Below are 16950 nucleotides of genomic sequence, written 5' to 3' on the forward strand. Positions count from 1 at the left end.
GTGGTAGTTGTGCTTGTGTTCATCTAGTTTACCATAACAGAGAAAGACAGATTTTTATCCATGTGTTTACATACATTTTGAATGTGGCCAGAGTGACGGTACAGGGTGCTAAGGGATTGTATAGCAAGGAGTTTTACCCTCAACTAGGGTAAGCTATCCAGGAAAGCTCCCTGAGGAAACGATACATAAAGCTGAGACTTTTTTTTGGTAATCATTTATTTTTGGCTGTACTGGGTCTTGCTTGGCGCATGCAGGGCTTTTTCTAGTTGCAGCAGGAGGGGGCTCCTCTTCATTGTGGTGTGTGGGCTTCTCGTGGTGGTGGCTTCTCTTGTTGCAGACCACGGGCTCCAGGTGCGTGGGCTCAGTAGCTGTGTTGCACAGGCTTGGTGGCTCCCAGGCATGTGGAATCTTCGTGGACCGGGGATCAAACCTATGTCCCCTGCACTGGCTGACAGATTCTTAACCACTGGACCACCAGGGGAGTCCTAAAACTGAGATTTAAGGGGTAAAGCAGGCAAAAGTCAGTGAACATGGAGGCTTCTTGGGGTAAAGTTTTGAGAAAAAGGTGTGGGACTTGGAGCTGAGAAAATGTGGCATGTGCAGAGAGTGAGGGAGAAGCAGGCAGAAAATCAGAGACTGTGGATCCCTGTGATAGGCTCTGCAGACACTTCCCTATACTTGCTGGACACTGCCTGTATGCCAGGCCCAGTGCCAGGCATTCTCACACCATTTTTTTTGTTTGTTTAATTTTATTTTATTTTTTAACTTTACAATATTGTATTGGTTTTGCCATATATCAAAATGAATCTGCCACAGGTATACATGTGTTCCCCATCCTGAACCCTCCTCCCCCATACCATCCCTCTGGGTCGTCCCAGTGCACCAGCCCCAAGCATCCAGTATCATGCATCGAACCTGGACTGGCGACTCGTTTCATATATGATATTATACATGTTTCAATGCCATTCTCCCAAATCATCCCACCCTCTCCCTCTCCCACAGAGTCCAAAAGACTGTTCTATACATCAGTGTCTCTTTTGCTGTCTCGTATACACAGTTATTGTTACCATCTTTCTAAATTCCATATATATGCGTTAGTATACTGTATTGGTGTTTTTCTTTCTGGCTTACTTCACTCTGTATAATAGGCTCCAGTTTCATCCACCTCATTAGAACTGATTCAAATGTATTCTTTTTAATGGCTGAGTAATACTCCATTGTGTATATGTACCACAGCTTTCTTATCCATTCATCTGCTGATGGATATCTAGGTTGCTTCCATGTCCTGGCTATTATAAACAGTGCTGTGATGAATATTGGGGTACATCTTCATCATCTGTTTCTCTTGCCAGTCTTAAGGGAGTGATTTTTTAAAATCCAGGTGTTAGAGATGAGGACACTGAGGCTCATTTGGTGCCCCCAGGTTAGTATGGTTACTAAGTGGAGGAGTTGAGATTTGGGAACCCCAGTCTTCTGACTTCTGTTTTCTGTGGGTTTTTAGAGTCCAGCCTCCGAGAAAGATGGTAATATTCAGTAGCCAGGCACACATTTGGAGCACTCAGTCAGCCCAGTCAACTTGTTCATTTCAGACAAAGGACTCTGGTTATTATCTAGAAACATCTATTTCCCCACACTGCCCCCTAAGAACAGCGTGATGGTTTGTTTCTAGCTTCAGTGTCTGCTTGAATAGAGGACAAAAAAGGCATGGAGACGCTGAAATAGCAACTGGAACTTTGAGAAATTGTTTTGAACTGGTGTCACTGGGTTCTCAGTTTATTTTAAGCCCAAAGAACTGCTGTAGTTTGTTTTTGGTGACAAAAATAGGCTATCTTTAACTATCTGCTTTAGCTTAGCACACCTGTTCTTTAAAAAAAAAATGACAATAGGCAACCTCAATCTATTTTTCAAAGAACAGAAGATTGCTCTGACTTTCACTGAGCCAACTTGTTCTCCTCTACTGCCTGGTGATACTGATACATCATTGTAGAAATTCATGTTATTTCAGCTCGAGTCAGGGAATCACCTCTACTTCCATAGAGAAAGGCCTTCTAAATACTTTTTATCCAGTATTTGAGAGGAGGCTAGCAGGTAAAAACTGAGCCCCACAACTCTGAGAAGTCTAGATTCAGTGAGTGGTGAAGTGGGCAGGAATGTTTATGAACATTTCCGGAAACTAGTGGGCCCTCCTCTCTGCTTAGCCTCCTGTTGCATTGGCTGTTCAGCAGGGATTGACCCAGATTCATGCCCATGTGGCGCAAAAAGCTATGGTCTATAAGTTTGTCTGGGGCCTTTGAGGGGATGGCGTGCCTTTCTTTCCTTCCCCTTCTTGCAAGAGGGAGGGCTGGGGCTGCTGGGAGACTTCATGCTGCTCTGTGGTTCATCCCTAAGTGAAGGTGCTCCAAGTTTGAAGGAGATAAGGCTAAGCATTTGGGCTTTCATAATAGGGTTTGCCAGTAAGAACAATTCCATCCTTGGGTTTTCTGTTAAACTTGGGCTTAGATTTTTTTCAGAGCCAGAAGCGGGAGCAGCAGAGCCAAAAATACATTTGGGGCATGAACGAATAACTTAATTGAAAAAATCCTTTGGAAGCTGTGTTGGAAATATGCAAGAATCATCACCAGTCAGAAAGCTGTAATGTTGGATGTGGAATGCAAGAGAACACTTGGGAAAACCTGGAGTAACGTAATTTACAGCATCTCTAGGTTTTCCTAAGATTTCGCCCACTTCACAGTCAGTTCAGGGTGGGCCATTGTACAGCTTGGCAAACCATATGGGTGATCCTCTCGGGCTTTGCTTATTGTATCACTTTCACTCTCAAGGGGGAGAATTGCTCCATTCAGAGGACACTGTCCCTGTTCCAGACTATGTTCTGTATATGACATTCCTCCTCAAAAATAAAAAACACAGGCTGGATTCTGTTTTTTATTTACTTTCGTAGGTAGGTTACCAAGCATTTAGAAGGCTGTGTTAGGTGTTACAACTCCAGTGACCATATTTTCTGACCTTAAAATCTGGATAAGTAATTTGACATGGATAAGGATATTTATTGGAGAAGAAAATGGCAGCCCACTCCAGTATTCTTGCCTGGAGAATCCCAGGGGTGGGGGAGCCTGTTGGGCTGCCGTCTCTGGGGTCGCACAGAGTCGGACACGATTGAAACGACTTAGCAGCAGCAGCAGCAAGGGTATTTATGGAGACCAGGAGAGAATATTTGAAGTTGACAGTTTCGGATCACTATATAGCTGTTCCTGCACCTCTGCTTGCTCTGGATACATATCTTCTCTGATACCAATTAGATTATAAATTCATCGAGGGTGAGAGAGGACTTTGGTCTTAGTGTTAGCTCTGCTGCTAGTGACGTTGGGTATAATTCATTTAGAAGGAAAGACAGGGGCTTCCCTGGTGGTGCAGTGGATAAGAATCTGCCTGCCAGTGCAGGAGACATGGGCTTGATCCCTCGTCTGGGAAGATTCCACGTGCCGCGGAGGAATTAAACCATGCACTGCAGCTGCTGAGCCTGAGCTCTAGAGCCCGTGCTCTGCAGCACAAGAGGCCGCTACAGTGAGAGGAGCTCGTGCACCGCAACGAAGGGCAACCCCTGCGCCCGCAGCCAGAGAGCCCCAGTGCAGCAGTGAAGGCCCAGCACAGCTGAAGAGAAATTAAATAAGTTTCTTTGAGAAAAGGAGAATCACGTGGATTCCTGTGTACTAGGAACTTAGCCTGTTAGGAAGCCAGCCCTGTGTGCATATGGATGCCTGTTCCTTGTCCAGTGCCCATAGGGTGACACAGGGAATTGATTCCCTCATGTGTTTCTTGAAAGGGAGTCTGTGATGCAGTACTGTCAGTATGAACAAGACTCTCTGAACCTCAGTTCCTCACATCCTAGGAAGAGCAGCACGATGTCAGAAGAAGAAAAATACTCTGCCCACGGAGAGGGTCCTCATCTCAACTAAACTGAAAAGCTATGAAGAAACACTGGCCTTGCACTTCATTGGACACGGTTTTTATTCAAGTGTCAGCTGCGCACGTGGCTCTAGAACCCAGCATCTTACAGACAGATAGAGGGCTCCTCTCTTGGCTTTTCCTTGCTGTGTGGCGGGCATTCTAATCTTCTTGCCCTGTGAACTTGGAGGAGCTGTGGGCTGGGCTTAGTGTCCCATAAGCAGGAGTTTCCCCTTTATGCACTTGTTTCGGAAAGGCCAGAAGCCGGGGGCAGATTCCAACCACTGTTTCTCCCCAGTGCGACACTGGCAGAAACTGTTGGTTTATTTCTTTCTTTGCTACTTGGTTAGTATCAGGCCTAAGAATCAGGCATTAAGGAAACTTAAGGAAAAAAGTTTTTTCCTTAAAAAAAAAAAAACTTCACAGGTTTTTTTAAGGAAACTGTGAAATGAAGAACAATGGACTGTGTTATTTATTCAAAAAGTGCTTGTCCATAGGACAAAGTGAAGAGGTTTTGAGCTGACCCAGTCCCTTGTTTATGTCTGTGGCGTTTCATCATGGAGCTAGGTCACAAAGGAGACAGGACAGGAGGCTTTGACGTTCGCAGGTCACTGGCCTCTGAACCCTGGCTGTCTCAGTGCTGCTGCTCTCTGAGCCTCTGATTTCACATCTGTAGAAAGGGGCTAATAACCCTTACCTTGAAGGGTGGTTGTGAGCTTTCACATAAGTGCAGAGCACCTAATACAGAGTGTCTAACACACGGCCACTCCTGATAAATTCCTCTTATTTTTCCATTTTGCACCCAGTCAGACTCTAAACTTAGACACGCAGATGTGTAGCTTATTCTCAGGGCTTGGTTTCCTCTAGCTGGCTGCTTTTTTCAGTCCAGCCCACTAATGAACAAGCCCAGAGGAAGATAGCTGTTGGGATGGCGTTATTTTCTTCTCTCCAAGGACCTGCTGCTGAGAGCACTCTGCCGACGCCCTAATGAGTGACACATGTCTGACCTGGGACTGAGACATCTGGCAGGCCACTCAGAAGAATGGCATTTCCATCTCGACATGTGCCCAGTAACCCTTCAGATGCCTGCGGTGTTGCCTGCCATAGCAACGGTCCTGCCCGACTCTTGGCCTGGACCGCAGTCTTGATTTCCTTCCTCAGAAGGTTTGGAATTAGTTGCGCAAGAATCCCTGCCTGGTTTTGTGACACTCTAGAGAGCCTTCAGTTATTTCAAGGGACTATTTTGGCGTTCTGTAAAGTTTGTAAAGTTTGGAGTTTGTTTAAGTCTTAGAATGAGAGTGAACATCCGGGTCACTCAACAAGGGGAGCTGACACTGTGGCCAGAGCTCAAGCTCCATTTGTAAGCTGAGCACTGAGCTTGATTAGATCTCATTAGACTCTGAGGTGAGAGGGTATGAGCAGCGCTCTAGCCTTCCATCTGACGGCAGGGTCTCCTCGACAGTGAGTGTTGCCCGTTGGTTGCAGCCTCTGCTTTGAACATTGACAGAGCAGTCCTGTCCTTTTTAAACAGCTGGGGCGGGGGGGTTGTTTGTTTTTTAAATTCCTCTGGCCAAAATTGCCTCTTTGTCTTTGTCTAATCTCTCCCAACATGACTGTACAAAGATAATCTGCTCTCTTTCCATGAAATAGTCCTGGTAACTGTTTGAATAGCTGTCATCATGCCCCATTCTTTCTTTGAGCAGCTTAAACATCCCTGGTATATTTTATGTGAGACTTTATTACCTTTAGAAGTTCAGATTGTCAGTGTACCCTCAGTCATTTATTTAATCATCTGTTTGTTCTCCATATCCCAAGAACTTTCCGGGGAAGGTAATGAACCATAGTGGTTAAGAGGGCAGGTTTTGTAGTCAGAACTGACTGGGGCAAATAACTGAATTGTTCTGGGATTCAGCTTCTTCATCTGTGAAATGGAGTTTTAAACACCCATACCCACAGATCTATTGTGAATCTGGAATGAAATATACATATAAAGAATTTAAGCCAGAATTTGGTACTTAGAAGTGTTCAGGTGATGGAAGTTAAATTTTCTAGCTAACTTAAACTGTTAGAACACACTTCATCAGCTCGAGCATTGAGAGGGTGGAGGAAGTGTGACATTAACATTTACTGTCTGTTTACTAGAACTGTGGTCAGAGGCGTTACAGTGATTAGAAATAGCTTCCTGGCAGCTCTCTTAGAGTTTTTTTTTTTTCCATTCCATAACAACAGTTTATTTGGAAGCCTCAAGGTTTTACTGAAGAACAATGGTATTGTTACGGTAGTTTTGACTGGCAGGTTCTGCCTGATTGGGGTTGGCCGAAAGAACGCCACTTAAATCCAGGTGGTCTTCCTTGTGTGTCAGATTCTGCAGCTTATAGTTTAAATGCTGCGGCCTTAAGAGAGAGCCTCAGTTGACTCCTTGTTGTCCGGTTGCTGCTGTGTGTAATGATGGAAAACGCTCAGTCCTTCTCTTTGAGTAACAGCTCACGCTCTTGGGCGACTGTGTCCTCTGGGCACCGAGCCACTTCCAGTGCATCATATCACGTCACCCTCAGGACCACCTTGTGAGGAGGGTACTGTCCCCCGGGTGCTAAGCAACTTGACCACATAGAACCTGTCACTTGGGATTCAAACCCAAATTCTGTTAGATTTGGAAGCTTAAATCCTTTATGTTATGTTGTACTTCATGTAAGTAGAAGATGCTGGAGAGAGGCTAGGTTGGTTAAATTATTTCACGTGAAGATAAATTGTAAGTCACTTTCTTTTCCATACTTCTTTGATAAAAAGTGTGAAGTCAGGGCCTGTTTGCCTCAGGCAGTCTCTACGGGGAGATAGCAGCAGCCACTTAATAACAGGCCAAAATTTCAGGTAGCTTTAGAAAACTGAGCATTGGTCTAGAGCATTTTTTTTTCCCTCATGTGATCTTCAAAATAAAAGGTTTGAATAATTTTGGAGCAAAATATCTCAGTAATGTTTGTGAGCACAGACTTTGCAGACAGAGCCTCCTGAGTTTGAACCCTCGCACTGTCGGTTCCGCGCTGTGTCTGTGAGACATTTTCCTTGGTGAGATGGAGTGCCGTAAGGTTGAAGAGCAACGGTATCCGGAACTTCCTTGGTACATAGTAAGCTCTCCAGTAGCTGTCGCTGCTTCTGCTACTCTTCCTACATGAGGGAGGTGACTTCTAGGAAGGAACGAAGAGTTACCTTATTTGTCATGTCTCATTAGTTGGTTTTACCCTCTCCCAGTGCAGAAGCCATTGGGAGGTAACCCCAGACGGATGCATCAGAGCGGGTTCTTCCTGGGAACTTGCAGTAGAATGTGTGCGCTCTTGTCTGGAAGAAGGAAATTACTAGTTTTCAATTCCACTTTTTAATCTTTTAAAAAGATTTTAGCCATCTTTTGAGTGTATAGTATCTATTATCTGTGTGGAATGTTTGGAATATTTCCTGTTTACTCCATTGCACGCCTGATAAAGGATGTTGGCCAGTCCTTTCATTGTTATTAAATAAACACGGCCTGCTTCTTATAAACACCTTTGTTCTGATAATGCAGTTTCGTACTCAAGGTGTGACTACCTGGCAGCTTGCCAGCGTCTTGTGTGATACTTGGAGGAATGAGATGAGTAGGTGAGTCTCTTTATCCCGCTTGAAGTCTTTCTTCTAACCGTTTCCGTACCACTGTGAGTTCCCCTCTGGAACTTACTGATGTTTGGGTTGTGTGTTGAGGCTCACTTTGTTTTTGTGTGGTTTTTCCCTCTTCCCTGGACAGAAACCAAAGCCCAAACCCCGGCCATCGATCACAAAGGCAACCTGGGAGAGTACCTATTTTGGGGTGCCCTTGACAACCGTGGTGACTCCGGAGAAGCCGATTCCTGTGTTTATCGAGCGATGTATCGAGTACATTGAAGCCACAGGTAAGTGTCGCCTCAGAGAAGCTACAGTTTTCACTGTCTGCAGGCTGCTTTCTAGAGGGTAAGCCATCTGGAGATTCTGGAATCATGTCTCGTTTCCGTGAGACGCTTTCTGAGAAGGTGCTGAGTAATCCCGACAGCTGTCGGACTTATGGCTCCTGCGTCTTGGTGTAGCTGTGAGGCCTTTGGGTGCATGGGAGGAGAGTGGCCGTGGCGTCAGGACCGCCGTTGAAGCTGATTAGAATACCCTCTCGGTGCCCCCAGCCCCCTGTCATGGCGTGCGGCCTGTCTGTCCCTCTAGGTCTCTCAGCAGGGAAAGGGGCTCATTTATCAGTGACCTTGACGCTGTTCTGGACACAAATAGTAACACATTTTGGTTGAACAAAAGGAATGTGTAGTTGGCCATCAGTCAGGTGCCTGAAATTCATATATTGATAGAGTTTTTTTCCTGCAGTAAAAAAATGAATCCTTATATACCATCTTATCAAGCAGCTGCATTTCCAATTCCTTTGACACCTTGGTGTTATCACAAATGCTGACTGTCTTAAGATTTTCTGTGTTGCTCTTGAAGTGATAAAATTTTACCTGTGTTAAAAACATTTATTTTGTTCATTTAGAGCTCCTCTAACATAACGTGTCTCCTTGGTGTTTCTCCCTTCCTCCCCCCACACGCTTTTTTTTTCTTTTCTTTTTGGCCATGTCGCATGACTTATGAGATCTTAGTTCCCTGACCAGGGATTGAACTCGGTCCCCAGCAGTGAAAGCACAGAGCCCTAACCATTGGACCTCCAGGGAGCTCCCATCCTTGGCATTTCTTTTGTAACCCCTGGAGCTTCCTTGTTTCCCTTGATTTTCTCCTGGATACTGTGAAAGCTGATGAGCTTTTGAGGAGAAGTATAGTGGGTACATGGTTATGTGGATTCTTGAGCTTTAGGAGTTGAGCTCAAGAATATTATAGGCTTATACTAATTTGAAACCAAGGTAGGGATTATAATCTCCCTATGTGTTCTTTCTAATTTCGATATTACCTGTAATGATATTAAGTATTGTGTGGTATGGACAGCCTACTGATAATTTCAGTAGCATATTAAGCTGAACGATGGTGTTAATATTTACTCAGGTTGTGCCAAATCAGGGGAATTGGATTTCAAATTAAGTGCTCTGTAGACTTTGAGTTGTTACCAGGGTTTCCTTAGTCACCCCAGGATTGACCTTGCATAATTATGACAGATCTGCAGTTTCGTCCTTCTGTACCCAGAGCCTTTTGTCAGGGTCTCTCTTCTTGACCTTGGTTTTACATCAGCTTCTTCCTGCACCTCTGCCTTGGGCAGGAGGAAGTGTGCAGGAAGCAGGTTTGGGTAATTCAAGCCTTTCCTTGTTGACCCAACACTTGAGAGAGATAGTTTGTATCATTTAGAGGGGTTGTTCCCTGACTTTATTTTGAAGTAATTTCAGATCTATAAGAAAGTTACCAAAATTTAAGCTGTAAGAAGTTTAAAAGTTACAATTCCAGGTTCCTTAAATGTTAACATTTTACCACACTGCCTGTATCATAGGTCCCTGCCCTGCATGACTGTGTATCTTTTTCCTAAAATGGTTGAAAGCTACAGACATGATACACCTTTACACTAAACACTTCAGTGGGTGTTTCCTAAAAGCATTCTCTTTATGTACTGCAGTTATCAAAATTATGACATTAATACCCAGTACTAACCTATCTAACCTATAAATGTTTCATTTCATTAGTTGCCACATTAACATCCTTTAATAGCAAAAGATAAAACCTTTTTTGGTCCAAAAGCTAATCTCAGATCACATAGTACATTTAATTATGGAGTCTCTTTAGTCTCCTTTAATCTAGAACAGTTCAGTTGATCTGTTTTTCATGGTCTTACTGCTACTACTAAGTCACTTCAGTCGTGTCCGACTGTGTGCGACCCCATAGACGGCAGCCCACCAGCCTCCCCCGTCCCTGGGATTCTCCAGGCAAGAACACTGGAGTGGGTTGCCATTTCCTTCTCCAATGCGTGAAAGTGAAAAGTGAAACTGAAGTCGCTCAGTCCTGTCCGACCCTCAGCGACCCCATGGACTGCAGCCCACCAGGCTTCTCCATCCATGGGATTTTCCAGGCAAGAGTACTGGAGTGGGGTGCCATTGCCTTCTCTGTTTCATGGTGTTGATGATTTTTTTTTTTTGATGATTTTAAAAAACACAGATTGGTCATTTGGAGGAGCTTCCTCAACTTGGATTTTTTTTTTTTGGATGTTTCCTTATGATTAGGTTCATGCTTACCCTTTTGGAAGAAACATCAGGGAAGCGAGGCTGTGTCCTTCTTGGGGCCTCGTACCAAGTGGCCTGTGCTGTCAGTGTGTCCCGTCACTGGAGATCTTCTCTTGGATCCCTTGGTTAAGGTGGTGCTGTCTGCTGAGCTTCTCCACTGTAACGCTACTCTTTCTCCCGTTACCTGAATAAGTACTTTGTAGGGAGATGCTTTGAGACTGTGTTTTCTCCTCTTGTTTTCACCTTTCTTGGTGGCTCAGATGGTAAAGAATCCACCTGTCATTGCAGGAAACCCGGGTTCAGTCCCTGAGTCGGGAAGATCCCCTGGAGGAGGCCATGGCAACGCACTCCAATATTCTCGCTTGGAGAATCCCGTGGACAGAGGAGCCTGGGGTCCTCTGCAGTCCGTGGGGTCGCAAAGAGTCAGACACGACTGAGCGACTAACACATGCACATAGTTTTAGCATCCATTGATGCTTCTTCCCTGAGACAACGATCGCTCTAATTCCTTCTTCACTTATTGGTTAGGATTCTCCTGTCAGCTTCCCTTTTCAGGGGAGCCTCTTAGGACTGGGCTCCTTGACTGGCTTGCCTGTGGTAGCAACAAATGCTTGAAGTCGTCCGCTAGGGTAGCACCCCCTAGCTCAGCACCTCAGTGGGCTTGATTTGTCATTCCCATCTTGCTTCTCCCGACTCTTAGACTGGGCTTAGCTTTTCTTCCATCCACCGCTTCTCAGTACTCTTTCTTACCCGAGAGTCCTTTCAGGTGTGACCTCTTCCGCCCTGTCCCCAGGTCACCAGCAGCCCCCACTGAGCCTCTGCTTCTCTTAAAGCTCCATTAGATGCCCCATTGCTCACTCTGACACCCTAGAGCTTGGAACTTCAGCGTCCTCTCGGACTCATTGCATCAGTTCCCAAGTATGTCGCTCCCCTTCCGTCACCTCTTGGCTCTGTCTCCTCCACTTCATTTCTCCTGCCCCACCATCACCCTCCTCGGTCCATCCCAATTCTGTGACAGTCCCTCTCCTGTAAACCTCTTCTTGCTTCCTCATTGCCTCCCAGATGCTGACTCCTCCCTCCTGCACACAGTCCTGCCGTGGTTGTCTGCCTGCCTTCTTCCCTCAGTCCTTTCCTCTTTCCCTCCCTCCCTCCCCCTTCTTTGTTTTATACCACTGCAGGCATTGATTTTAAAATTGTTTCACAAGAATACACAGTGTATTAGAAGGGTATGGCCAGAGCAGAATTTCTTTGCATTTCTCTGCCCTGCATATGTCCTTTGTGTGGTTTGAAATGTGTCCCACATTCCTCCTTGCCTCTGGAACTTGTCCTCATTCCTCAAGACTCTTCCACCCCCAGTAGCCCTTGGAGTGTAACCTCCCTGGTAGCTTTTCTCAGCATGTTTCAGTCCTGAGAACAGGATTCTCTGTTCCTCCGGACTCCGAGAGCCCGGCACACAATGTCCATTAGTTGTTGATGGAGTGATTGGTTTTTGGCCTAGAATACCGTAATTCCATTGTTTTCTTCTTTCTTACCTTCTCCCCTTAAATTCTAGTCACATGCTTCCCTTCATTAGCATTAATTTCTATTTTTATAGAATTTCAAGAAAAAATTTAGATGTGGTATCTGTGAGCTTAATGTGTGTTGGAAGCAGATGTCTTTTGAGTACTCAGTTTCCTAAAAGAACTTGTTTTTGACTCTCTAAAATTTAAGCGTGTTTGTTGTAAAAATTCAACAGAAGGCAGAAACTGTGAAAAAGAATTTGAAGATTCATTGATTTTCCATTTAATGAAAACCACTGCAGGTGTTTTGTTGTATTGCCTTATAGTCTTGTTTCTCTGCATGGGTGTGTGTGCTTAGTCGCTCAGGCGTCTCTGACCCTTTGTGACCCGTGGACTGTAGCTCTCCAGACTCCTCTGTCCATGGCGATTCTCCAGATAAGAATGTTGGAGTGGGTTGCCATGCCCCTGTCCAGGAGATCGTCTCAACCCAGGGATCAAACCCAAGTCTCCCACATCGCAAGCAGATTCTTTACCGTCTCAGCTACCAGAGAAGCCCAAGAATACTGGAGTGGGTAGCCTATCCCTTCTCCAGGAGATCTTCCCGACCCAGGAATCGAACCAGGGTCTCCCGCATTGCAGGCAGATTCTTTACCAGCTGAGCTAGCAGGGAATCATGTGGCGTGTGTATAGGTGTTTGATTTTACATAATTCAGGTTATGTGGTATTATAGTTCCCAAAAACTGTGTAGCGTAACTCAGATGACGCTGAAGAGCCCTGAGTTTACCAGCCTACCTACTCCTGTTTTCCTGCAGAAAAAAGGACTCAGTAACTAAGAGTTATATCACAGGACCATTTTTTGAGATGCATTGTTTTTTAAACCAGACATTGTTTTGTGAGCATGTTCCCCTGTCATTAAACACCCTGTGAAAATACGACTTTTAATTGCTGTACAGTGTTCCATTAAATGGCTGTATCACTGATAATTCAGCCATTCCTCTGTTGTCCGGCCCCTGTAGCATTTTCCCCTGATGTACTTAAAACAGATTGGCTAGGAGAGGCATTTGGGAAGAGTGATACATCGCTTCAGATCTGCAGTTAGATAGAATTTAGATCTCCGCTCTGCCGCCCACTCATCTGTAACCTGAAGGCGATGGCGGGACCGGCCCCCTGGCTGCCGGGGCTCAGGGGGTCTTGTGCATCGGGCAGCGCGTGTGGCACCGGCCCACGGAGTGCTCGGTGCAGGCTGCTCGCCATGCTCAGCTTCACCTGGAGTGTTTGGTCTTCCTGTTGCTGGTCAGCTGTACCAAGTTATGACTTCTCTTTTCTCCCTAACTTTTACATTTGAACATGGTAAAACCCATGGAAAGAATAGTAATCTCCCAGTATTCACCAGTGGGTACCATTTTGCCACTTTTTCCCTTTCTCCCCACAATTGTATGTTGTTAAGTCATTTGAAAGTGAGCTGCAGACACCATGTCACTTGGCTCCCAGAAAATCTCAGGATATATCCCTAAGCTTAAGAACTTTTTCCCCCATAACTGGAATAATATTATCAATTTTAAGAATTGTTCAGTCAGTCGTGTCTGACTGTGACCCCATGGACTGCAGCACCCTAGGCTTCCCTGTCCGTCACCAACTCCCAGAGCTTGCTCAAACTCATGTCCATCAAGTCGGTGATGCCATCCAACCATCTCGTCCTCTGTTGTCCCCTTCTCTTCCTGCCTTCAGTCTTTCCCAGCATCGGTCTTTTCCAATGAATGAGCTCTTCGCATCAGGTGGCCAAAGTATTGGAGCTTCAGCTTCATCATTAGTCCTTCCAATGAGTATTCAGGATTGATTTTCTTTAGGATTGACTGGTTTGATCTCCTTGCAATCCAGGGGACTCAAGACTCTTCTCCGATACCACAGTTCAAAAGCATCACTTCTTTGGCGCTAGGACTTCTCTAAGAATATTAGCATTAATTCAGGAGCATTTCTTACACTGTCTGTGTTGACTCAGATGTACTCAGTTGACTTAAAACTGCCTCTTAGAGCTGAAATTTTTGTGCTAGAATCCTATCAGTATTCACAGTGCATTTATCGATTGCCTCCTTAGTCCCTTCTAGTTGAGAACAGTTCTCACTGCCTTCCTTTTTTAATGCTGAGTCTTTCTGAAGAGTCTAGACAGTTGCCATGTGGACTGCCCCCTTCTGTGGTGTGCTGTCTGTGGTTCTCCGGTGTCCTCGGCCCCCTTCTGACACCACGGGCCACCGCCTCATCGTCACGTGGCTCCTGCGTGAGCCGAGGGCCAGACCACAGACAGGGTGGCGGGCAGCAGCACTGCCCCCTCCCTCCCTGGACAGAGCGCAGCTGTAAAGTGGGCGCAGGGACTCGCTTACATTTTGGTGAATGAATAAACTATGGATCAGGTTTTTCCCCCAGCTTGGACTGATTTATACTGAACTTATACTTTTTCTTTTAACTTTTTGTTTTATATTAGAGTATAGCTAATTACCTATGTTGTGATAGTTTCAGCCAGACAGCAAAGGGACTCAGCTGTATCCATTCTCCCACAAACTCCCCTCCCATCCAGGCTGCCATATAACATCGAGCAGAGTTCCCTGTGCTGTACAGTAGGTCCTTGTTGGTTATCCATTTTAAATACAGCACTGTGTAAATGTCCATCCCAAACTCCCTAACTATCCTTCCCCCATCCTTCCCCTGGCAGCCATGTCTGTAAGTCTTGAACTTGCACTTCCTTAGGGGAGGTCTGTGCTGCCACCTGACCACGCCCCACCCCGCCTTACTCATGGTAGATATTACTACCATACGACCCCATTTCCACATGGGATACCAGGCAGTCACTTGCAGCCGATTCAGATGATATTCCAGATGAAGCTTGTTTGTCAGGCTGGCCCGTGCGGTTCAGAGTCAGACGTCATTGTGTCCCGTTTCTGTGTCCATCTCCTGCGTCTCGACACTGTGCTCATCCAGGCAAATAAAATACCGCATTGTGATTTTCAGGGGCAGTGCCTGGGAGCTGGTGTTCCACCAGCCACAGGGAGGCCTTCCGTACCCCAGAGTCTCTGTTGCTACTCACTTGCCGCGTCACAGCCAGCGTCACAGTGGGAACCCAGGCAGAGCCTTGCACTGGAGGAACTGGTGTGACCGTTATGAGTTGGGACCACTTCACCTTAACAGTATTTTTTTTGGGTCTTCCCTGGCGGTTCAATGGTTAAGATTCTACACTTCCAAGGCAGGGGGCTTGGGTTCATTCCCTGGTCAGGGAACTAAGATCCTGCAAGCTGTGTAGCACAGCCAAAATTAAAAAAAAAAAAGTATTATGAGAGCAATACACTTGCTCACTATAAAAAAATTATTATAAACATAGATACTGTGTAGGTATGTAACAGAAAGTCCCTTATAATCCCAGCTCTCCAGAAGTAATCTGCATTAATAGTTGGATTATATTTTCTGCTAATACTGTCCCCCAAATGTTTAAAAGCATGAGGTCACATTGCTGTTCCACAGCTTGTTTTTTGGTTTAACACTGTGTTTCTTGTGCATCATCTTTTAAGATTTCATCTCCAAGCTGACTGTGTTTTAACCTTTGACTGGAGAAAGGGTGGCAAGAGTTGGGCCCACGCGGGTCCCTGGGAATATGGGGGGAGGAGCTTTGCAGCCAGTTTCATCTTCCTGGGACTGCTGGGCCGAGATCCCGCACTGTGTGAGAAAATTGGCTGCTCTTGCTAGATGCGAACCAGGAAGAAAGGGCTGCTGCCTTCTCGCCTCCAGGTGCGCTGCCCCTGCGTTCCCAGGGTTCTGTTGGAGCGCCTCCTCCGTATCCTTAGGTCAGCTTGTAATGTGGGTGGAGATTGGTCCTGGTTTGCACCTGTTTTTTTCCCTGAGCTTTCTGACCAGTTCATTTATCTTTGTTCCATATTTTCTAAAATTGGAACGTGTTCAAGAAAGGGCCAGGGGGTAGAAGAGTGTTCAGATGACCTGCAGGTGCCTTTAGCCCAGCCCAGCCCAGGGCCAGCCCCTGTCCGTGCTTGTGGGATGTTAGGCTCTGTCTCCCGGCTCTGGTCGCATCGAGGGCTGGGAAAGGTGCCTTCTCCTGCAGCCTTTCTGGGGTCCGCCTGGCAGTGGGCAGAGGTGCTGGCTGCGGGTCGGACTGACTTTATGTTTCTGGCTTTTTTTTTTGTAGGGAACTTTTTCTTCCAGTTTTCACCCATGTGAGAAATTGGTCGGGGCTGTGGGGTCCCCGCTTCCCTTCCATAGCAGTGTGACTTCTCGGTGCAGGGGCGCGTCGGCCCAGCTGACCTCAGGTCTCTGTGCCGGGCAGGGAGTGGGAATATTCACTTCTGGACAGTTTATCTCCCTGGAGTTGGGGTGAGAACTCACTTGGAGAGCCTGCTCACCATCCTGAGACTAGTTTCTGCGGATAAGAATGCTGTCTTTATATCTCACGGTGGTCACAAAACTGAGGTTTTAAATCCTGAGTCTCTGGGCCAGTTTTGAGTCAAGGCTCCCTTCCCCAAGTTGGGAGAAACAGCCCCGTCGCACAGCACAGATGCTCCCCAAGGGAGCTTCCAGGGGTCACCCCTCCCCGTCCCGGAAGGGCTAGTGCACTGCAGACTGAGAGCCGCGTGCCTGCTCATCCGTGCTCTGCAGCACGGACTCCCCAGGCCCTCAGCCTCATGTGTCGGCCGTTTCACTAAAAATAGCATTCTCTAGGAATGAGTTCTTTGAATAATGTGTAAGATCACATCTTCTTGCCCTGTCTGTGACTTTTAATCTTTTTCTTTTGGCAGTGGGAGAAGGGGCAGGGTGACAGTGGCAAAAGTTTCTTGGCATCCAGCAGTCCTTTTCTTCATCGCTTTCTTACTGAGAGGTGAGCACTCCAGCACCTGTAGCAAGTTCCACAGGCAGCTGAGAAGAATCGTTCTGAGGGAGAAGCGGTTTCATTTGGACAGAAGGCCCCTCCCTTTTTTGCATCTTGAATTATAATGTATTCAGACTGAACCATGTAAATAATTGGTAGGCCCTGGTATGGTTAATGCATCTTAATTTCTCTTGATCTGTATGGAGGGAAACTCCATATAGTCAAGGAAGCCTGCAGCTGTGTAAAATAATAATGCCAAAGATGGTCTGCCATCGTGTTAACTCTCCCCGTCTTCTGTTCCTGACGCATTTATTCATTGAGTGCTTGCTGTGATCCAGGTGCTGTACTGGGCACTTGGCATCCGTGATCTCATCTCACTCGAGATTGTTTTCTTGCTGTAAGAACCCAGATGAGGGAAGGTGACTCTTGGGAAGTACAGTCAGGGGCCAGCACG

At 46.2% G+C, this 16950-nt stretch overlaps 1 protein-coding gene across 2 annotated transcripts in view; it reads left to right on the forward strand.

The window, feature by feature from the left end:
* Positions 1 to 16950, forward strand: part of ARHGAP35 (Rho GTPase activating protein 35) — a 115117-nt gene that overhangs the window by 48111 nt on the left and 50056 nt on the right. For both annotated transcript variants that reach the window (XM_086353285.1, XM_086353286.1), the window contains exon 3: positions 7712 to 7856. In XM_086353285.1, the coding sequence (XP_086209411.1) occupies positions 7712 to 7856 (145 nt within the window). The remainder of the gene's footprint in view (positions 1 to 7711; positions 7857 to 16950) is intronic.

Source organism: Bos grunniens, chromosome 18, assembly GCF_055505025.1.
Source record: "Bos grunniens cultivar Pamir isolate PY7600 chromosome 18, Bosgru_T2T1.0, whole genome shotgun sequence".
Lineage (NCBI taxonomy): Eukaryota > Metazoa > Chordata > Mammalia > Artiodactyla > Bovidae > Bos > Bos grunniens.